Genomic DNA, 23,962 nt, shown 5'->3' on the forward strand with positions numbered 1-23,962 from the left:
TTTCATCAACCCCAGTTCTGAATGTGGTTGCTAGGCAGCTGGCGCTGATGTACTGGAGGTGTCTCTGATTTGCGCCAGCCTCTTGTTTCCAGAGACCTTGCACGCTTTCTGCATTTTGCTGACCTCTTTTAGCTCCGTGAGTATGGGGAGGGGGTGAAGCCACAGCTAAGTGGATCCTTTCCAAGGCGTTTGTGACCAATCGTTCATTCTGCTGCAGAGAGGTAATGGAGGAACTGAAGGGCTAATCCTGACGGTGTTAATTCAGTGGTTTGTGTGTGGTGGAGGGGTATTTAAGTATTTCGCTTCTCTTGGTTTCTAGATAATTAAGAGTAATGGATGAAGCCATGCAGAAATCATTTCAGCTTTGCATGAGAAATAAAGAATTTGTTTTAGCTGCTGTTTGGTTTGGAAACATTCAGTCTTAATAAATGAGTTTTTCCTCTTCCTGTCACACAGTAAGTGATTTTCCACAGATAGTAATGGAATGTGTGATATTAGCGCTTTTCATTTTTGGATTAGGATGATACAAAATTTTTAGTTTTTCACCTTCAGTTTGTCCGATTTAGGTCTGTAATTGCATCAGGGCATGCAAAAACAATCGTGACTAGTCTGGAACCCTGGCATTATTCTTTCTTCCTTCTGGATTGAATAGATTGGCGGTAATTTTACGATCAGGGCAAGTGATTCTATATTTTTTTTTTTATAGTTTTACAGTATACAAGAAAATGCTGTCAAGCTCTGTTTTGTTTAGTGGAATTGTAACACATCAGATGCTATAAAAGAAGTTGTTAGAAATGGGCAAATATTTTTGCATCCATATCACAGATGAACTAAAAATTAAATGCATTTTCCCAATCTAGACATTGAGAGCTTATGGTTAAAATATATATATATTTTTTTCTATTTATTTAGTGCCAACTTATTTTGTAGTGCAGTACAGAGATTGTCATCACCCAGAGGTCCTTGTCCCCATTGGTGCTCACAATCTGAATTAACCAATCCATATTATTTTGAATATGGCAGAAATGTCTTTTCCCCAATAATCTGAGAAAAGATATGCCGTGTCCTCATTCCCGGAGTACCACTGATCCTATATGCACATCAGATTTCATACTAGATACCGTGTTACAGACACCATGCTTCTGCCAGGTGCATATTATATGGGAAAACCTTTCAAGTGTAGTGAAACTTAAACTTGAAGTATATCTGGGTAATGGCCACAAACCAGGGGATATGATAAAATAACTTCTACCAACCCTTTAAAACGCCCCCACCACTCCTGTGCCACAGCTCCAATGTTCCTGTTAATCTTTGTTAACCTTTAGTGATGCTTCTACTACCCTCACGTAACCACTGCAGCAAGTCGTGGCCAGTGATTGACTGCGGCAGTCACGTCCGAGTAGTAGAACCATTTTCACTGTTGGACAGCTAACAAAAACCAGTTGGACCAGTGCAGCGGCTGGGGATTTACCTGCTGAACATATGCTATTGTATCATGTCCCCTGCCATAAATGAAAACCAATAAAAGGAAGCTTGGAAGTCATGTTCTTATTTCTTAAGGGCCTGTTTTTTCAAATACAAATTATCCTTTTTAATTTTTTTACCTTTTTTTTTTCCTTCATTTTTTTAGTATTTGCTCTCCTGGTTTGATTTTCGATGGTATTCAAATCCCTGATATTAGCTTGAGTATTACATTAGTTGTCTCACGAAAATCTATGGATGGTATAAAGTGCTAGAACAGATGGCTACTATGTAAAAGCATTTATACAGACGGGTTGCATTTCACATAATGCAATACATACTGTGATCTGTCTGCCCTTACCTGCTTAGTGAATGAAAGGAGTGGGCCGAATGCAGTTCTAAGGGGCAGCATAAACCATTAGCTGCAGATCAGGAAGTGACGTCTGAGAATGGGGTGTCATCTACTGTACAGCCCAGCAACCTGAAAATATTTTTTATTGCCTGTTGCGGGTAAAAAGGCAAAAAAGGATTTCCTACTCCTAAAAATTTGTAGAAGAAAATTACATTTTAACTCTACTTTTCATGGAGATTCAATGCAGTATCTGACTTTGCTGTTCATCTAAACCCATTTTTTGGTTTTAGTAATCTACAATGCATTCAGTGCCAGTTATGAAGTTTCTCTTTGGGTCGGGCCAAAAGGGGTGGTGGCCGCACAGACAAAGATGAAAAGAAGCTGTGTGACAATTAGCCATCAAAATAGGCAGCATTTTGGCTGAATATAGCCAGCCGCACCATCTGGCCCTGACCTTACCGGGAGAATGTAGAGGATGCAGTTATTTAAGCAACTCGCTGTAATGTGACTTTTTATTTTTTTATGTTTAAAGACCTTTCACCAAATTTTTAATGTTATACTGGACACATCAATGCATTAGTGGCTGCAGAGTGGAATAAAATGTAATTTTTTTTATTTCTCTTCACTGTTGCGCACATATTAGCAAGTATTTGGCCCCTACTTTTCATTAAGTCCAATTGGGTATTATTAGAGAGTTTTCACTGGGTAGCAACAGTCAAAGGAAAGAACACACCCCCACCATAGCCAAGAGCAGGTTTCTCAGTGTGTGAGATATAAAGTCAGACAACCTTGATCTAAACTCCTGCATGACTCAGTTTGTAATGAGGGGCAGTGCAGCTGAGTTTAGCTGTGTCACATTTACAAACCCTTCTATTCGCTCTCCTTCTTTCATAGCACGGTCACCTCTGATGTACTGTTCCTCTCCCCCATTGTTTATCTTGAACTGAGAGCTCATAATGTCAGTATACACTTATGTCTGTTGTGCGTAATCAGAGCAGGCTGCCATTATGTCCCACAGTGGAGTAGTCCAGAACAGGCAGGTTATTCCTGTGTGAGACATAATGATAGCCTGCTTTTATCTGGCTGCAGAAGGACTACAAATTGCCTGACCATAGCAGGCATAAGAATGATTAGGACACCTCTTCGGACAGACAGTTTTGGGGAAGGAGCAGTATAGCAGAAATGACAATCTAGCAGAGTAGGTTAGTTGATAGTTTGTAATGTGACACAGCAAAACTCAGCTGCACTGCCCATCTTCCACACTGACTCATAGAGGTTAGACCAGGAGATCAGGGTTGTCTTTCATTATACATCTCAGACGCTGAGAAACCTGCTCTAAGTGAGGCTGCTTGCCCACTATGCGTTTTTGCCGCGGAATTCCCGCACGAAAACGCTTGGTAATACATGCCCCATGGTCCCCAATGATAATCCGCATGTGCTGTGCACATGCTGCGGAAATTTCCGCTGTGGATTATCATTGTAGAAAAATACGCAGCATGTCCATTAATTTTGCGGACACGCAGCGTAATCGCCGCCATTGACTTGCATTGGACCGTGTGACATCCGCATCTGCACAAGCGGATATCACACGGTTCAATGTGCGGATGGTACCCAGGTCTGGAGGAGAGGAGACTCTCAACCAGACTTGGGTACCATAGAAACTGTAAAAAAAAAAAAAAAAAAAAAAGAATTAAAAAAATAATAATTTATACTTTCCTTCCGATGTCCTCCCGGTGTTTTCTCCCCTCCGTCTTGTCTACTGTATGGGTCGCACTGTTGTGAAGGACCTGCCATGACGTCATTGAGTCATGTGACCCCTCACATGACTCAATGACGTCACTGCAGGTCCTTCACAACACCGCGAGCCGCCCAAGACACCGGACGCACCGGGAGGACATCGGAAGGTAAGTATAATTTTTTTTTTTTTTTAAGTTTTTACCATTCTTTCTTTCTTTCTTCTTCTTCTTCTTCTTCTTCTTCTTCTTCTTCTTCTTCTTCTTCTTCTTCTTCTTCTTCTTCTTCTTCTTCTTCTTCTTCTTCTTCTTCTTCCTTCTTCTTTTCTTTCTTCTTCTTCCTTCTTCTTCTTCCTTCTTCTTTTCTTCCTTCTTCTTTTCTTTCTTCTTCTTCTTCTTCTTCTTCTTCTTCTTCTTCTTCTTCTTCTTCTTCTTCTTCTTCTTCTTCTTTTCTTTCTTCTTCTTCTTCTTCTTTTCTTTCTTCTTCTTCTTCTTCTTCTTCTTTTCTTTCTTCTTCTTCTTCTTCTTCTTCTTCTTTTCTTTCTTCTTCTTCTTCTTCTTCTTCTTCTTCTTCCTTCTTCTTCTTCCTTCTTCTTCCTTCTTCTTCCTTCTTCTTCCTTCTTCTTTTCTTTCTTCTTCTTCTTCTTCTTCCTTCTTCTTTTCTTTCTTCTTCTTCTTCTTCTTCTTCTTCTTCTTCTTCTTCCTTCTTCTTCTTCTTCCTTCTTCTTCCTTCTTCTTTTCTTTCTTCTTCTTCTTCTTCTTCTTCTTCTTCTTCTTCTTCTTCTTCTTCTTCTTCTTCTTCTTCTTCTTCTTTTCTTTCTTCTTCTTCTTCTTCTTCTTCTTCTTCTTTTCTTTCTTCTTCTTCTTCTTCTTCTTCTTCCTTCTTCTTCTTCCTTCTTCTTTTCTTTCTTCCTTCTTCTTCTTCTTCTTCTTCTTCTTTTCTTTCTTCTTCTTCTTCCTTCTTCTTTTCTTTCTTCCTTCTTCTTCTTCTTCTTCTTTTCTTTCTTCTTCTTCTTCTTCTTTTCTTTCTTCTTCTTCTTCTTCTTCTTCTTCTTTTCTTCTTCTTCTTCTTCTTCTTCTTCTTCTTTTCTTTCTTCTTTTCTTTCTTCTTCTTCTTCTTCTTCTTCTTCTTTTCTTTCTTCTTTTCTTTCTTCTTCTTCTTCTTCTTCTTCTTCTTCTTTTCTTCTTCTTCTTTTCTTTCTTCTTTTCTTTCTTCTTCTTCTTCTTCTTCTTCTTCTTCTTTTCTTTCTTCTTCTTCTTCTTCTTCTTCTTCTTTTCTTTCTTCTTTTCTTTCTTCTTCTTCTTCTTCTTCTTCTTCTTTTCTTTCTTCTTCTTCTTCTTCTTCTTCTTTTCTTTTTTCTTTTTTCTTTTTTCTTTCTTCTTTCTTCTTTCTTCTTTCTTCTTTCTTCTTTCTTCTTTCTTCTTTCTTCTTTCTTCTTTCTTCTTTCTTCTTTCTTCTTTCTTCTTTCTTCTTTCTTCTTTCTTCTTTCTTCTTTCTTCTTCGGAAAAGCGCTTGATGAAATGCATGCAAAAACACTTGACAAACGCTTCTACCTGGCGGGAAAAACGCATGTACAGTAAAATCCGCATGCATTTTTCCTGCCGGGGAGAAGCGGAAAAAATATGCAGCATTTCTGCATCGTGGGCACATAGCCTTATGGTGGGGGAGTATTCTTCTTTTCTTTGAGTGTTGCTGCTTCCTTAGGATTGACCAGTATCCTACAGGAAGGAAAAGTACATGTCTCTCGTGAAAAAAACTATCTAATTACACCCACTTGGACTTAACAGAAATTAATTCTTTAGGGACCAAGTACTTTGATCACTAATATCTTCGGAACAAAGATGTGAAATTAGGAAAAAGCAGAAACGTGTCCAGTTCAACACGAATAATTTGGTGAAAGGTGCTAATTATTTAAAGGGAATCTAATCAGTAAGATCAACCTTCCCAAACTGCATATGTAGACATGCATGCCTTTTGAAATGTAAATCCTTATACACCTTTTATATCTTTGTGTTGTTGCATTCCTGAGAACTTGGCATGTTAATATGCAAATGAGGCGATTGCTCTGGGCATGACAGAACACTTAATGGGTTTGTGGGGTTGTACCCATTCAGAAAAGTGTAACAAACTGTACTTCACTCTCCAAACCTGTTGCGGTAGCCAAACGGTAATTTCAGCTGCTCTGAGCGCCTTTTGCGGTCTAGATCTGTGGAGCTCGGAGCTAAAGAGGCTGGTGTTGTGTTGGGAAACAACCAGGGGGGGGAGAGAGGCTCATTAAGTGCTTTAACATACCCAGAGCACCTAATGCCTCATTTGCATATTAAATAAGTTGTCTACTACTTTAACATTGATGACCTATCCAATGGATAGGTCATCAATGTCTGACGGTGGGGGTACAACACCCGACACCCCCGCCGATGAGCTGTTCTCTGTGTCAGTGGCTGGAACTGACCAGTTATGGATCTGTACAGCGCTGCTCCATCTACTGTATAGTGACTGGGTACTGGACATATTTGAATAGGGGTGGATATGCAGTACCCTGCCACGGCCGCTATACAGTAGATGGAGCTGTGCTGTGCAGCTCTGTAACTGATCCGTTACGGCCACCGCTGACACAGAGAACAGCTGATTAGCGGGGGTGCCAAGTGTCACACCCCCACCATCAGACATTGACTACCTATTGTAAGGCTAGGTTGTCAATGTTAAAGTAGTGGACCACCTAAAATTCTAGTTTTTCAGGCATGCAGCAACTGATCGAAGATTTAAAGATGTTGCGTTCTTTAGATTTCAAAGACCTGCATGCACATATATGCAGTTTGGTGGACTTGATCGTACTGTCAGATTCCCTTTTTAAACCAAACAAAAAAAATTGCTTATTTTTTGTGTAGCTTTAACGGAGCATATTTTACAGGTATTGTTTGATGAGCGTCAAGGGCTGTTTCACAGACTTTCATATTGATTTTGGAGGGACGTCTGTTTGGTACCATGTTTTACGCGGTGGAAAGGCAAGTCTATCATGTTTGTTGTCCTGTTTGTTGTTAGTACAAGTCATTAGAGATTAGAAATGTATGTATAAATCAAATTGAAACTGGATTGCATTTTGCAATTACCACAACGAATACAAACCAACATCAAGGAATATTTTCAATCTACACTTTGGCATAAAAAAAACCAATAAGATTGGTAGTGGGAGAATCACTGCTTTGCCGTACTCCTCTTCAATTAAGGGGTAAATACTGATATCTGTATTAGGAAGTCTCCTGATCCAGTAACAGGTAAACATGGTTGGGGTTGTGGTGATCAAAGTGGGATGCTATCACAATAACAAAGCAATACGCTTGGGGGCAAATTAAGGGAAACAAACAAAATGAGGAACCTTATGGAAGTAAAGCTCCGTTTAAACAGACCAACTGTTTACCGATATACCGGTAAATATTTACCGATCGGTGGTTGTTTAATAGTCCGTTTATACAGGCAGACTGCGTTAAGCGATGCCAACTCAATGTTCCGTAATAGGTCACTCAGTGCATATAGGCTGTGATAGTTTTCGGCAGCACATGTCCTATTTACACAGGATGATGCGCTGCTGTGAAAGATTACTTTTTATAGTGCACAAAAGCTAAGTTCACCAGATGAGCAAGAGGTTTTTTTTTTCTCATAATCAGACGATCGACAGCCTATTTACACGGAAAGATAACCGTGAAACAAGCTTTCTTAAGCATGCTTGTTCACGATATTCTTTCAGTGTAAATACACCTTAAAGAGGACTATTTACCAAATTTGTCATGCTAATCTGGACACATTATGTAATGAGCGCTGCAGAGCAGAATACATTTATTTTCTTTTTTTATTTCACCTCTCCATTATGGAGATATTAGCAATCAAGTATTTGGCACCTAAACCGTTAATTTTCTTTATGTCCAAGCGGGCATTACTAGAGAGATTTCACTGGGGGTGTGTACTTTGTCCTCTTTCTGACGCTGACCAATCATAAGCAGGCAGCAATCCACTAGGTAAAGAACACGCCCCCACAATAGCTTAGAGCAGGCTTGGTGTGAAACATGTATTGACAAACAGTATTCTACTCACTGCAGGGTGATTACATGTGCACAGCAGACCTGAGTGTGATTAACCGCTTTCAGCTGTCAAAATACACATTAGCATTGTTAATGCAGGAATAGCACTGCCAACTTTTTTGTACTGTCACCCTCCACACACTGACTGCTGGCAATGAATGCTGTTAATCACACTCAGATCTGCTGTGCTCCAGAGCATTTCATCACTCTGCAGAGAGGAGAGCCGACTGTTTGTCAATACATGTTTCACACTGAGTCTGTTCTAAGCTATTGTAGGTGTGTTGTTCTTTCCCCAGTGTGTTGCTCCCTGCATGTGATTGGGTAACATCATACATGGAGAAGTACACAGTGAAATCTTTGTTAATGCCCAGTTGGACTTTTAACAATTAACTATTTAGGTGCCAAATATTTTGATGACTAATATTTCCACAATAAAGAGGCAAAATAAAAGTTTTGTTTTGCTCTACAGTGCCTAATACATTGTGTGTCACGCTCAATGTGAAAGATTTGGTGAAAGGTCCTCTTTGAAGCCTGACTGGTCATGAATTCTTTTTTAAAATTTAGACACTTGAAAAATATACTTTGATTTAAGAAGGAGAGTAAATAAGAAAAAATGATGATGTTTAGGATGGATGCAGAGAGCGTGTATGGAAACAAGGTGGACAGATGTGAAAGTTTCTAATGGCTAAAAAAAATAGCAATAGGCCAACAACAGAATAATGAAGTGAAGAGATGATCAACTCTAAAAGAGACCATTCCATATGACACTCTGGATGAATGCACAAAGTATAAACTAGAAGTTAGCAAACAAAAGTAACCACATACATCATAAGGCTAAGTGCCCACGATGCAGAAATGCTCCGGATTTCTCCTGAGCGTTTCTGCATCTCCCTGCAGAAAAAACGCATGCGGATTTTACATGCGTTTTTCCTGCCAGGGACAAGCGGAAGTGAAGCGTTTTTCACATGCATTTCCGCATGCGGGTTGACAAGCGCTTTCCAAGCGATTTTAGCATCACTTGGAAAGTGCTTGACAACTTGGTCACACTATATAATAGTTGAAAAAAAGATTAAAAATGGTAAAAAATAGAAAAAAAAAAAACATTATACTTACCTTCTGATGGCCCCTGTCTTTTCTCCGCTGCGTCCGGTCTCTTCTACGGCTCGCGGTGGTCTGAAAGGACCTGCCATGACGTAATTTAGTCATGTGACAGGTCACGCGACCGCCGACATCAGCGGTCGTGTGACCCGTCACATGACTAAATGACGTCATGGCAGGTCCTTTTTAGACCATCGCAAGCCATAGAAGAGAGAGGACGCTGCGGAGAAAAGACAGGGGCCATCAGAAGGTAAGTATAATGTTTTTTTTATTTTAATTCTTCTTTTTTTTTTACAGGTACCATGGTACTCGGGTCTGGATGAGAGTCTCCTCTTCTCCAGACCCAGGTACCATCCGCACATTGAATCGCTTAATATCCGCATTTACGCAAAATAATTGGTAGTGCTGCGGATTTTTCCGCAATGATAATCTGCAGCGGAAATTTCCACAGCATGTGCACAGCTCATGCGGATTATCATTGGGGAACATTGCAAACCTTCTACCATGCGTTTTTTAAGCGTTTCTGCTGCTGAATTGCCGCTGCGGAAACACTTAAAAAACGCATAGTGGGCACACAGCCTAAAGATTTTTAGGTCCGTGTGCTATTTTAACATTGTAGTGGGTAGGAGAAGCTTTTTCTTAATTTTGAGAAAATCGTTGAAACATTGATGGTAAAATACTCACCCTGAGCACAAACACTGATGAAAATCTGATCCAGCACAATGATGAAAATCTGTCCTTTTTTACATACAATAAAAAAACAGATGTCTGAATTAGGTGCTAAATAGGGTTGAGCGAGTATGTTCTGTTCCGAGTACGCTCGGGCCGAGCTCCGAGTATTTATAGCTGCTCGGTGATATGGTTGAATCGCTCCCGTGTGCATGATTTGCAACTGTTTGACAGTTTTATTACATGTGAGGAATGTCTATTTCTTACACATTCCTCACATGTAATAAAACTGTCAAACAGTCGCAAATCATGTACACGGGAGCGATTCAAACGCATCACCGAGCAGCTGTAAATACTCGGAGCTCGGCCCGAGCATACTCGCCGAAAGGGTTAATAGAACATACTCTCTCAACACTAGTGCTAAACAGATTTTTATGCGGCATATAAAAGTACCAATGTGCATATACGCAAACATAGAAATACATGTGTATAAACACACATGGGCATACTTAACTGTAGGGGTTGTCCTGAATTCTACTGCGGACTTTGATGGATCTCTGAGCAGGTGTCTTTTTTTCTGCACCTGGTCCACAGCATTGCTAAAAGACACCATGGAGTTTTGCTCTGCAATTGAGTTTTGTCATAATCATAGTATTATGAGTTTTCTGTGTGTTTTTAGAATTGTTTTTTATTTTCTGGCTTAAGCACCTTTAATGAGTTGCCCACCCCCAAAAACCAGTAGGGATTTACCAAGCGAGTTTTATGTTTGATTATTTTCATTTAATAAGTTCCTTTTGACATTTAAGTTTTACATTTTATTGCAACATTTTTAAGGGTCAGTTTGTCTACTAGAAGTTTTGATCCACATCATATGGCTTAAAGGGGTTTTCTCATGAACGCAGTATAATTTTAAATCAATAGCTCTTGGAATAAAAATTCGTTCCACAACTGGATGTGTTTAAAAAAAAAAATGTTCCTGTGCTGAGATAATCTTATAAATGTGCCCCTGCTGTGTACTGTGTAATGGCTGTGTCTGACCGTACAGGGACACTGTCTGATCATACCACAGCTCTTGGGCAGGGGAGGACACAAAAGAGAGTATACAGACAGGACAGCACGAGATCACAGCTGATAATTTCTGTGGCAAAACCTTTGATGCTTGTTCTTTAAACATGTTTTATCTCATAGAATCATTTGCGCTCCTATGCTGTAATATCTGTATACTCTTCTGACTCCTCCCCTGCCCAGGAGATGTGGTATGATCAGATCATGTTCCTGCACGGTCAGACACAGCCATTACACAGTACACAGCAGGGGCACATTTATAAGATTATCTCAGCAATTACCTATATGAATTGCAGTCATTGTAATTTTCCAGTCAAATAACTATTAGAGTACAATTGAAAGGTTTTTGTACAAACTGCCTATGATAACAGTATATTTTTAAAAAAATAAAAAACTCAAACTGCACTCAAAATGCATGTTCCAAATTATTATGCACAGCAGAGTTTTCAACCTTTTCATTTTAATAAAGAACAAAAAAATGGTCATTTTTGAAATTATAAGCATTAGCTGGTTATTACAAACTGAAATCAAACAGTTTTCAACTCAAAACTTTATTCTAGGTGATGTTACATTTGCACATAGGACCCATTGTTCGAAAGGAACTTCTGAACTCTCTCGTCCATTGAATTTGTCAGGTTTTGGATGGTCTCTGCTTTAATTGTTTTGCATGAGGACAGAATACCCTCCCAGAGCTGTTGCTTAGATGTGAACTGCCTCCCGCTATCATAGACACTCCTTTTGATGATGCTCCAGAGGTTCTCAATGGGGTTGAGGTCAGGGGAGCATGTGGGCCACACCATAAGTTTGTCCCCTTTTATGCCCATAGCAGCCAGAGATGCAGATGTGTTATGTGCAGCATGAGATGGGGCATTATCATGCATGAAAATGATCTTGCTGCGGAATTCACAGTTCTTCTTCTTGAACCATGGCAGGAAGTGCTGTTTGAGAAACTCAACATACATTATGGAGTTCATCTTTACCCCTTCAGGGATCCTAAAAGGGCCGACAATCTCTCTCCCCATGATTCCAGCCCAAAACATTACTCCACCTCCTCCTTGTTAGTGCCGTAGCCGTGTTTGCATGGGGTGTCCATCAACCAGCCATCCTCCACTCCATCCATCTGGACCATCGAGATAATTTCATGCATGATAATGCCCCGTCTCATGCTGCACATAACACATCTGCATCTCTGGCTGCTGTGGGCATAAAAGGGGACAAACTTATGGTGTGGCCCCCATGCTCCCCTGACCTCAACCCCATTGAGAACCTCTGGAGCATCATCAAAAGGAGTGTCTATGATGGCGGGAGGCAGTTCACATCTAAGCAACAGCTCTGGGAGGGTATTCTGTCCTCATGCAAAACAATTGAAGCAGAAACCATCCAAAACCTGACAAATTCAATGGACGAGAGAGTTCAGAAGCTCCTTTCGAACAAGGGGTCCTATGTGCAAATGTAACATCACCTAGAATAAAGTTTTGAGTTGAAAACTGTTTGATTTCAGTTTGTAATAACCTGCTAATGCTTATAATTTCAAAAATGACCATTTTTTGTTCTTTATTAAAATGAAAAGGTTGAAAACTCTGCTGTGCATAATAATTTGGAACATGCATTTTGAGTGCAGTTTGAGTTTTTTATTTTTTTAAAAATATACTGTTATCATAGGCAGTTTGTGCAAAAACCTTTCAATTGTACTCTAATAGTTATTTGACTGGAAAATTACAATGACTCCAATTCATATAGGTAATTTGGGAAAATCTGAGAAAATATTATTTGCATAATAATTTGGAACACAGTGTAGTTCATGTTAAAGGTGTTTGATGGGATTGAAGCCAGGACCTTGTGCAGGTCACTGCGCATCCTTCAAACTTTGGGCTCAGTTCATCATTGTATTTTTGACTTTTTTTTATGTGAATACCTCTCAATTAGTGACTTTAGTATGGTTTTTCTAAATGTGTTGGCTTGATTCATCAAATTTAACTTTCAAAAAAGTTGCAAAACTTGGCACAGATGTACTCCAGTACCCTACAGGAGTAATGTACATCAGTTACTTGGATGCAATTGTGTTTGTTTAATTATTTATTTTACTATCATATATAGCGCCATTAATTCCACTGCGCTTTACAGAAATAATAGCTGTCCCCATTGGAGCTGACAATCTACATTGCCTATCAGTATGTCTTTGAAGTGTTGAAGGAAACAAGAGAACCCGGAGGAAACCCACACAAACATGGGGAGAACATACAAACTCCTTGCAGATTTTGTCCTTGGTGGGATTTGAATTGTTGCACCAGTTTTATTTATTTTTTTAAATATACAACTTTTTGCACTAAAAACTTGTAAAATACAACCATTGTGACTGCACAAAATTCATAGTGCTCCATTTGGAAGTATTTGGTGCAAAACAAAAACTGTAATAAAAAACACAATTCGAAAAAGTAAATTAATTTTAGAATCCTGCAATTAATGAATCGTGAGCCTATGTTTTATGAACCTTGCTTTGCTTATGGGGGAACAAATTTGCAATTGGACATGTCCAGTTTTAGCATAAACATTTACCCTTCACTGGAAAAAAAAGGAGCTAGTGCAAATTCAGAAAAACAGCCCTGTACTATTATCACTCCTCCATCAAATTTACAGTGGGCACCATGCACCCCAGTGGGCAGCATTTACCCGGCATCTGCCAAACCCAGACTTGTTCATCAGGCTCCTGACTCTAGGGCTGATGTGCTACGTAATTCTCCAACCAACGCTTGACTTGACCATGGAACCCTATCCATTTAATGAATCTTCTGATATACAGTTTTTGTGCTGATATCCCTCCCAGAGACCATTTTTATATGTAGTGAGTGATGCAACAGAGAATAGCTGGTTAATCACTTGCCAGTCCCCTGTGTGAATTTGGGTGGTGTACTGTTTTTGTGGCTGAGCTGCTGTTCCTCCTAGATCATACATGTCAAATCTGGCCCGCAGGTTGATATTTGGCCCCGCAACACCAGAACCACCATCCCTGTGTGGGGCCATTATTCTGTATGGAGGACTGTGTGGGGCCCATTATTCTGTATGGAGGACTGTGTGGGGCCCATTATTCTGTATGGAGGACTGTGTGGGGCCCATTATTCTGTATGGAGGACTGTGTGGGGCCCATTATTCTGTATGGAGGACTGTGTGGGGCCCATTATTCTGTATGGAGGACTGTGTGGGGCCCATTATTCTGTATGGAGGACTATGTGGGGCCATTATTCTGTATGGAGGACTGTGTGGGGCCCATTATTCTGTATGGAGGACTACGTGGGGCCCATTATTCTGTATGGAGGACTACGTGGGGCCCATTATTCTGTATGGAGGACTACGTGGGGCCCATTATTCTGTATGGAGGACTACGTGGGGCCCATTATTCTGTATGGAGGACTACGTGGGGCCCATTATTCTGTATGGAGGACTACGTGGGGCCCATTATTCTGTATGGAGGACTACGTGGGGCCCATTATTCTGTATGGAGGACTACGTGGGGCCTATTATTCTGTATGGAGGACTGTGTGGGGGCCTGTTATTCTGTGTGGGGGCCTGTTATTCTGTGTGGGGGCCTGTTATTCTGTGTGGGGGCCCGTTATTCTGTGTGGGGAGGACTGTGTGGGGGCCCGCGGTCTTCTGTACTGCTTTCCAGTTAATGTGGTTGACACAACTGAACTTGAGAATTATGAGGCAGTCCACATGCTTTTGGCAATTAGTGTATTTTGTATACTATTTATCTTGGAATAAAGCTGAATATGCCTGCATGGGTGCTGATTAAAATAGTGTTTTATGATTAGCCCCTTTTACCTTTATTTAGTTTAAAAAAAAAAAAAAAACTTAGAGCAGGTACACTTCATTTGACAGAGCTGTGGAGAGTCATTTCATAGCATATACAAAAATAAAATATACATCTGTTTGCCTGTAGTACAGATTGTAGAAAGCGGACTTGTTTTGGTTAGGTGACAGACACATTGCATAGTCCATAGCTTTGATCATTGCTTTTAAAACTTGTCAGAGGCTGTGGATGGGCACGCTGCTCTCCCTACAGCTGGTCATTGCGCCCCCTCTGACTTGCATTGGTCATCTGTGAAGAGCAGGTTTGTTCAAACTGGGACAATCATATTTTCATTTTACATGTAACAAAACTGTTTTTGGGAAACCGAGAAATGCAGCGGAATAAACAGTTATGTTTCCCTTTCAGGCATGTCTCCTTTAAGTCAAAAGCACAAGATCTCGCAATCTGACACTAAAATCTGCCGTGGAGGAAAATAATTCCATAAAATATAGATGGCATCACTAACCCCTTCAATGTGCCAAAGAAAATAATTTTATTTTCTAGTTTTTATTTTTAACATTTGTTTTGCTTTTCTAGGTCATGATTTTTTGAGACTCGTGTCTTTTCTCTGCCACAGGTATTTTGGTTGATTCCCCCCACAGGGCATAATTTGCAGCTCTATGAGGAATGGCTTTTATCAGGGAAACAAACTGACATCTTCTTGGGAGACAGATCACAAGGTTGTCAGAGGATCGAACTCCAACAAGGGCACACCTTCTTTATTCCATCAGGTATGGTCTTCTGTTGACTGCGGTCGCCAAGCAGATGTAAACTGTATTTGCTATAGGTGCATTTATGGCTGTCCGCACTACTTTCACTTAGCCAAGGTTGTTTCCATCAAGCTATATTCACATGCAGCAGTCACACTGGCTGAAAACCACAGCAGTTTTGTGCTGCTGCGGACTTTCCAAGATTTTCCTACAGAGCCATTACGATCGTCCATGTGGTCTTGTAGTTCATACACAGCTGTTTCCCTGCAACTGATTGTGCTCCGTAGAAAGACCGCAGAAGCCTGGTTTATCAGCCGCAGTGTGACTGCTGCATGTGAACGCAGCCTTAGGGCATGGTTGCATCATAAAAGGTACACCTCCATAGACCAATGTGCCAGAATCTAAAACCATGGCTAGTCATTCTCATGGACCTGCTACCACCACATGCCCACCCATTCATTTAAAGGGATACCATATGATAACTAGCTTGGTAACTGAACATGTCAGGGGAGAGGAGACTCGGAAAGTTTTTACATTTCTGATCCTTTAGTTTAAAGGGGAGATTCACTGTTGCTAGAGGAATCTTACTTTCTCTTCTCTCCCCATCAAAGACACATGAACTCTCAACTGAGCTGAGAATTCAAGTGTATGGGGCAGTCAAGAAAGATAACTGCTGGACGAATGCTTCTCACGTGTAGATGGCACCTTTAGTGTTTCTTTTACTGAACCCTACTATAGAAGAGACTGCATTCAGAATACACAGCTTAAAGGAATTGTACTAGGCTATCCCTAACAGTTCCATAGATGTAGCGTGGTTCGCGTGCTCAACTACTGCTACAATTAGACACGGCAAGGCCGAGATGCTTATATGGGATCAGTGGACAGCCTAGAGATCCGCTAAATATCACATAGCCTATGGATATGGTATGGAATCGGTGGGCACCCTAGAGATTAGCTAGTTATCACATAGCCTATGGCTATGGTAACTTGGCTTGGTACAAATTTCTTTTACCACAAAATTCTGTACATGGTAACAAATGCCCAACAATGAAATGACCAATATGACTAAAAATATATTTTAGATTTTTTTAGATAATGGGCTCCCTCCGCTAGTTTTTTTTCCCTACTATATATATTTAGATGTGTTTATTGTCTAATGCATCTTAAAAGATGTGTACAGGTTTAGTATTTGCAGCAGAATTATGTGCTGCAATAACTAGTGTTGGCACGAGAAAAATGCTGGACAAAATAGGCGTGTTTGTTGCATTTTTGCTTGTGTTTTTTTTTTTTCTCATTCATTTGGGTGAAAAATACTGCAAAAATGCTGAAAGAACTGATGTCTTGCAGGTTTGAAAAAAATAAACACTTTGGTTCAAATTCGCAAGCAGCAATAAACAACATGGGTCTCATTCCCTATGCTGGTAGTATACAATGCTGCTTTTTCTACTGCAAAGATGCGCTTAAAAATGCTACAAAAACGCAATGTGTGAACGAGCCCTAAAGCTTCATGCATTCAAAATAATCCATATTCTGGATTTAAAACTGGGCCCCCACAGTCCTAAGAAGCAGAACCTATAGCTCTGTAGACATGTGGAATGTGGTCTGTTTGGTTCAGTTAGGCTATGAGAGTTGGAAGTGCTGTGGAAATAAACAAACTAAAGGGATCCCAAATATTAAATAGAATAAACCTTAATATAGTAATTATTAGAGAGTGAGATCATTGCATTTTAGTCAGACAGATTCTATACAAATTGGATAATTAACTGACTTTAATTTTGGTTAAGTAACCAGCCAAGCCATTTGCCTCTGCTGTTACTAAAGTCATCTGGGTCACACCTGTCCCTGGTCCTCCTGGGCAGACAGCAATTGTTTGCACCAACCACTAGTGATTACCTTGGTTAACAATGGGAACCATTGTATAGTCAGTTTTGCCTTGTAGACAGTCTTCTGTAGGCCCAATAATGCTCCCACTGCAGCTCGTTTACCATGAAGGGTCCACATTCACATCTTGTATAACGTTCGCAATGAAAGGTTAAGAATGCTTTACGTTGGGTCCTTGACTTTAAGATAGGAGGATGATTTCAATAACTTTACTTTTCTATGAACTATTGGGCCAGAAGTCTTAATAATGGCACACCGCCTTGTCAGTATTCATTTTCTATGCAGTTGGCATTGTAGTTATCAACATGATGGCCACCACATTGGTTATAGTTTGCCTTTTATAAATATGCCCCATTGTTCTAATTCTAATAAAGTGAATGTTCCCTTCCCCATAATGGGTATATTCAGGGGTCATGGATCTAGCCTATCCAATAATTGGTACCATTTAGATCTAGGAATTATCTGTGGTCCTTTATAGTCTAAACTCCTCCTAACCACTCTACACTACACTAATATACAGTTGTGCTCAAAAGTTTACGTACCCCAGCAGAATTTTTCCTTTCTTGGCCTTGTTTCAGAGAATATGAATGATAACAAAAAAACTTTTTCTCCAGTCATGGTTATTGGTTTGGTGAAGCCATTTATTGTGAAACTACTGTGTTTTCTCTTTTTTCAATCTTAATGACAACCAAAAACATCCAATTGACCCGGATCAAAAGTTCACATACCCCAGTTCTTAATACCATGTATTGCCCCCGCTAACATCAATGAAAGCTTGAAGTCTTTTGTTGTAGTTGTGGGTGAGGTTCTTTAATTTCTCAGATGGTAAAGCTGCCCATTCTTCTTGGCAAAAAGCCTCCAGTTCCTGTAAATTCCTGGGCTGTCTAGCATGAACTGCGCTCTTGAGATCTCCACAGAGTGGCTTAATGATATTGAGGTCAGGAGACTGAGATGGCCACTCCGGAACCATCACTTTGTTCTGCTGTAGCAAATGACAGGTCGACTTGGCCTTGTGTTTTGGATCGTTGTCATGTTGGAACGTCCAAGTACGTCCCATGCGCAGCTTCCAGGCTGATGAGTGCAAATTTGCCTCTAGTATTTGCTGATAACGTGCTGCAATTCATCTTTCCTTCAACTTTTACCAAGTTTCCTGTTCCTTTGTAGCTCACACATCCCCAAAACATCAGCGATCCACCTCCGTGCTTTACTGTAGGAATGGTGTTCTTTCATCATAGGCCTTATTGACCTCTCTCCAAATGTACCGTTTATGGTTGTGGCCAAAAAGTTCAATTTTGGTTTAATCACTCCAAATTACCTTGTTCCATAAGTTTTGAGGCTTGTCTCTGTGCTGTTTGGCGTATTGTAGGCGAGATACTTTGTGGCATTTGCGCAGTAATGGCTTTCTTCTGGCGACTCGACCATGCAGCCCATTTTACTTCAAGTGCCTCCTTATTGTGCATCTTGAAACGGCCACACCTTAAGTTTTCAGATAGTCCTAAATTTCAGCTGATGTTGTTTGTGGGTTTTTCTTTGCATCCCAAACAATTTTCCTGGCAGTTGTGGCCAAAATTTCTGTTGGTCTACCTGACCGTGGTTTGGTTTTTACAGAGCCCCTGATTTTCCATTTGTTGTTCACAGTTTGAACGCTGCTCAGTGGCATTATCAATTCCTTGGATATCTTTTTGTATCCCTTTCTTGTGTTCTACATTTCAACTACCTTTTCCCGTAGATCCGTTGACAATTCTTTTGCTTTCCTCATGACTCACAATCCAGAAACGTCAGTGGCTGGATGAAAGATGCAAGAGTCTGTCTGGATCCCAGAAACTCACTCAGCTTTTATGCGCACGCACCCTGATTACAAGAAAACAGGTCACAGGTGAGGATGTTACCTTTTAGTAGCCATTCAAACCCATTTGTGTCAAATTATGTGCATGTTATCAGGCCAAAATCACCAGGGTATGTGAACTTTTGATCATTTGGATGTTTTTGGTTGTCATTAACCACTTCCCGACCGCCACTGTATATAAACGTCGGCACTCCTGGGCTCTGTGCAGCGCCGACGTTTATATACTGTCTGTCTGTGGTCCCGCAGCGCTCAGGACCCCCAGGGTCCTGCAAGCGCTGCGGGTTCAGTGCAGAGCGACAGCTCTGACAGGGGACATCATCGGGGCCTGATTGGATCAGGTTCCAATGATGTTAACCCTTTGCTATCTTCTAGATGCCGCGATCTATAGCGATCGCGGCATTTAGAAGATAGTGAGAGGAGAGGGGGTCGTCCACTTACCTCTCCGACAGCCCCCGTGATGTCTGAGAGGACCTGGCGTTGTCATGGCAGCCGGAGATCACATGACCGACTCCGGGTCTGTCATGTACGGTGTCCTGCTAGGCTCAGCCTGCAGCTGAGTCTAGCAGGAGATGATAGTTTTACACTGTCAGCAGAGCTCTCATGCAATGCAATACATGCCTATTGCATTGCATGAGAACAGGGATTAGAAAAATAAAAATTAATGTCCCGTACAGGGACTAAGTAAAAATGTAAAAAAAAGTCTAAGAAATGTTTTCAAACTGTTAAAAAATCACAAAATAAATAAAAAGAAATAAAACATTAAACCAATAAATCTGTATATTTATGCAAAAACAAAAAAAGTACACACATTTGGTATTGCCGCATCCGAAACAACCCGATCTATAAAACTGTCACACTAATTAACTCCTTCTGTTCACACCGTAAAAAAAATAAAATAAAAAACTGAGCAAAAAACTATGCTTTTTCATCATATCGCCAAACAAAAAGAGGATTAAAATGCAATCAAAAAGCCAAATGGAAATAAAAATGGTACCGCTGAAAACGTCATCTTGTTTTGCAAAAAAAAAAAAAAAAAAAAAAAAAAAAGCCGCCATACAGCTCCATCAGCCGAAAAATAAAAAAGTTATAGCTCTCAGAATAAAGCGATGCAAAAAAATTATTTTTTCTATAAAATAGTTTTATTGTGTAAAAGCGGCAAAACATAAAAGATATAAGTGTAGTATCGCTATAAACGTACTGACCCGAAAAATAAAGCTGCCTTATCACTTTTACCACACGCAGAATGGCATAAAAAAAATCTCAAAAAACAATTCCTGAATTGTTGTTTTTGTTCATTTTACCTCCCAAAAAACGGAATAGAAAGCGATCAAAAAATGTCGCATACCAATAAAAACGTCAACTCGTCCCACAAAAAACAAGCTGTCACATGACTGTCGGCCGACCCGAAGAATAAAGTAATCTAATCACTTATACCAAACGAGAAACGGCGTAAAAAAGAAATAAAACCAATTCTTCACCTGCTACTGATTTGTTTATTCTGTCTCCCAAAGATCGCAGTAAGGCTCTGCTCACATTTATCCTGCGCTCTGCGCTGAGCACTTCCACCAGAGTTTCCCTGTAAATCTCTGAAATACGTGATTCAGACGGAACCCATGACGGAAGATTCCCTGTAATGAGGCAGATATAGGCACTGTGGATGCCATCTGGCCTGTGATCCCACAGTGACAGTTTTTTTAGGCGTGCATAAAAGTGCGGTTGGCCACAGTTTTGTGCACTTCTGAAAAAAAGGACACAGCTAAACAGAGGCCAGGCGGAGTCCAGAGTAACTCTGCTGCCTCATTATAGTGAATGGATCCCGCAGGGGTTTCATCTGAATTACATCACTTGGAACTTTAGATGGAAACCCCGATGTAAGTGCTCAGCCTAGAGCGCCGGATAAATGTTACGTAAAATGTTCCCAATATAAGCTTCAACTCAGTCCTCAAAAAATGCTAGTCCCCACTCAGGTCCGTTATCTGTTAAAAATATAAGGGACTTCCAAGTTAATGGTAGCAGAACGGCTCTGGAAAAGCGAAATGGCCCTTGTCCCCCAAAAGAAATTCAGAAAATTTTGTTTTCCCAAATCCAAATGCCTCCCTCCCTTCTGAGCCCCACAATGTGCCTAAACTACATTTAGGGTCCACATGTTTGGCATTCCTGTAGCAATGAGAGCTTGCCTAATTTATAGGTACATGTCTCCAAAAGCACTATCTGGGCACAAACGTACTGGTCACTACATCAGCAGTTTGAAATTTTCACTCAGCAACATCCACTGCTGCTTGTTTCTGGAAAAGACCCATGGAGTCCAAATCGTCACTACACCCGTAGGTAAATTCCCAAAGGGGTATAATTTCCAAAATGGGGTCACTTGAGGGGGGATACTGCTCTTCTAGCACTTAGGGGCTGTGTATATGGAGTCCGCAAACTATTTTACAATAATTTGTTCTCCAAGAGTCAAATAGCGCTCCGTCCATCCCGAATATCGCCGTATAGCTAAGCGGTACGGTACAGCCACATATGCGGTATTGCCACGTTTAGAAGAAATTGTGTGACACATTTCGGCACCATTTTTACCCATTGCCCTGTGTGAAAATGTAAAATCTGAGGGTAAAACATTTTTTTGTGGTAAAAATATAATTATGTTTTCTTCACTGTCCAATGGTATAAATTTAAAAATTAAAAAATACTCACTACTTCCCTAGATGAATTCCTTGAGCGGTGTAGTTTACAAAATGGGGTCACTTGTGGGGGTTTCTGCTGTTTCGGCATGTCACCGACTCTTCAAATGTGACACGGTGTCTGCAACCTATCCCAGCCAACATGGCGCTCTTTTCTCATCCGAACCCTGCTGTACACCAAAGTAGTGGTTTTCCCCCACATATGGGGTATCTGCGTACTCAGGAGAAATTGCACAACAAATTTCATGGTGCAATTTCTCCTGTTACCCTTATGATAATGCAAAATTAGGGGATGAAAAACCTTTCTCCTTCCCCCATGACGGCACCACGGAGAGAGAGGATCCGCCCTTCAAGGACAGAAAACCTACAGATAAAAGGGTGGTGCCTCTTTCCCACATCAGTTGGTTTCCTGTCCTTGACGGGATCCTACAGTCCGGAGGAGGCATACCTGTGGGGTCCCAAGAAGATGGACGTCGTGGGATGCCCGGCCCGGCCAGTCCGATCCAGGCAGCGGGAGTCCCCTGCCTCGGCTGGTGCCGTGTCCTGATGCGCCACTGCTGGGGTCAGTGGGCCTTTAGGGTGTGCGGAGGTGAGAGCGCGGCGGCGTGCATTTGAGCTTCCGGGTCTGCTGCGCGTGCGCCGGGCACCCCTGGATGACACAACGCCGCAATGCATGACTGGGTAGCCAGTATACGCAGGCGCGGGCGTCCTCCCGCAGGTGCAAGGGAGGAGGGGGTGTCGGGTCACTACAGGCACTATGGGAGGGACTCCCAGTGCCTTAAAAGACAGTGATGGACGCCAGTAGTTCCTCATCAGAGCTCTGGCACGCTGTGGAAAAAAAAAAATAATAATAATGAGTGACCAGGAGCTACCTGAGGAGCAAGAGCTACATCCTCAGCCGCCACCACCACCGCCAACCCAACGAAAGAGGCCGGAAGAGTCGGGGCACCAGGACCGGAACAGTGGAAACGGGCGCTCTGGCAGATCGTCGCAGCGCAGCAAGGACTCCACCTCAGTGTACAAAGATGGCTTCACCTTCTGAACCGGTACCCGCTCTTCCGTCTGGTTGGTAAGTGAGCTTCGTGAAAGTCCACTTTGTAACTAGGGGCCCTTGCTCTCTCTCTTTTGTCTCCTATAGGGAAAAAATAGTACAGGGAAAACAAAAAATAGGACTTGTGCACTATGCACTGAAGCCTTGCCCACTACTTGGGATAAGAGACTCTGCAGCTCCTGCATTGAGCAGACTATATGCGAGGGAACCCCGAGATTTGCCTCTGAACTTAGAGACCTAATTAAATCGCAGGTCGAAAACACCATTAAATCTTTTCAGGGGGGCAAAAGGTTAAGGAAAACTAAAAACATATCCCCAGAGTCCAGGTCTAGCAGTTCTGAGGATGGCGGAGATTCAGACACTTCCACCTCTTCCTCCTCCTCCTCCTCCTCCTCCTCTTCCTCTTCCTCTTCCTCCTCCTCCTCCTCCTCCTCCTCCTCCTCTTCCTCTTCCTCTTCCTCCTCCTCCTCCTCCTCCTCCTCCTCCTCCTCCTCCTCCTCCTCCTCCTCCTCCTCCTCCTCCTCCTCCTCCTCCTCCTCCTCCTCCTCCTCCTCCTCCTCCTCCACAGATAGAGGAGGACGGAGCTGTTTCCCTATCGAGGAAACAGATAGCCTCCTCAAGGCAGTCAGGTCTACCATGGGATTAACAGATCCCCGGCCCAAAAAATCCATACAAGACGTGATGTTCAGTGGTCTAGAACAAAAAAAGAGGAGATCTTTTCCACTCAATGAACATGTTCACTCGCTGAGTAAGAAAGAGTGGAAAAGACCGGAGATGAAGGTCTTCCTTTCCCCTAAACGAAAGTATCCGTTTGAGGACCCTGCATGTTCCTTTTGGGAGAAAGCACCAAAACTGGATGTCGCCATAGCCAAAGCCTCAAAGAAATACTCCCTTGCATTTGAGGACATGGGCGTCTTAAAAGACCCCATGGATAAAAAGGCAGACACCTTCCTAAAGGGTTCCTGGGAAGCCGCTGGGGGGTTGGGTTAAAACCTGCGGTAGCTGCCACGTGTACGGCCAGGTCACTAATGGTCTGGCTGGATCAGCTTGAATCACAACGGAGGCAAAAAACATCGAGAGACACAATCCTTGAATCTATCCCGATAATGAAAGGGGCAGCGGCCTTCCTGGCTGACGCCTCGGCGGACTCCGTCAGGTTAGGTGCTAGAGCTCCAGGGCTTGCTAACACGGCTAGACGAGCCCTCTGGCTCAAATGTTGGCCCGGGGATCTACAGACTAAATCTAGGTTGTGCTCCATCCCCTGTGAGGGCGAGTTTCTATTTGGGCCCGCCCTTGATGACATCTTGGATAAGGCAGGGGACAATAAGAAGCGGTTTCCTATCCTGTCTAACGCTGCTTACAGGAAAACCTTTTCGGAGTAAAAGGTTTATACGTCGAAAGCCCCTAAGGAACAGGATAGGTGGGAAGACAGGAGAAGGAAGACCAAGGGATTCCTATTTAACAAGCCCTCCAGCGATAACAGAAAGCCCCCCC

The 23,962-nt window shown here is 41.7% G+C and overlaps 1 protein-coding gene across 8 annotated transcripts in view; it reads left to right on the forward strand.

The window, feature by feature from the left end:
* The window catches only part of KDM2B (lysine demethylase 2B), a 195,011-nt gene that overhangs the window by 53,143 nt on the left and 117,906 nt on the right, over nt 1–23,962 (forward strand). For 7 of the 8 annotated variants that reach the window (XM_073676278.1, XM_073676279.1, XM_073676280.1 and 4 more), the window contains 2 exons: nt 6,459–6,552; nt 14,880–15,033. In XM_073676278.1, coding sequence (XP_073532379.1) covers nt 6,459–6,552; nt 14,880–15,033 — 248 coding nt within the window. Of the gene's footprint in view, nt 1–34; nt 137–6,458; nt 6,553–14,879; nt 15,034–23,962 lie in introns of those variants that run through there. The other variant, XM_073676285.1, reaches the window with a different exon arrangement.

Source organism: Phyllobates terribilis, unplaced genomic scaffold (genome assembly GCF_046119375.1).
Source record: "Phyllobates terribilis strain yellow unplaced genomic scaffold, ASM4611937v1 Scaffold_1__5_contigs__length_1240528914, whole genome shotgun sequence".
Lineage (NCBI taxonomy): Eukaryota > Metazoa > Chordata > Amphibia > Anura > Dendrobatidae > Phyllobates > Phyllobates terribilis.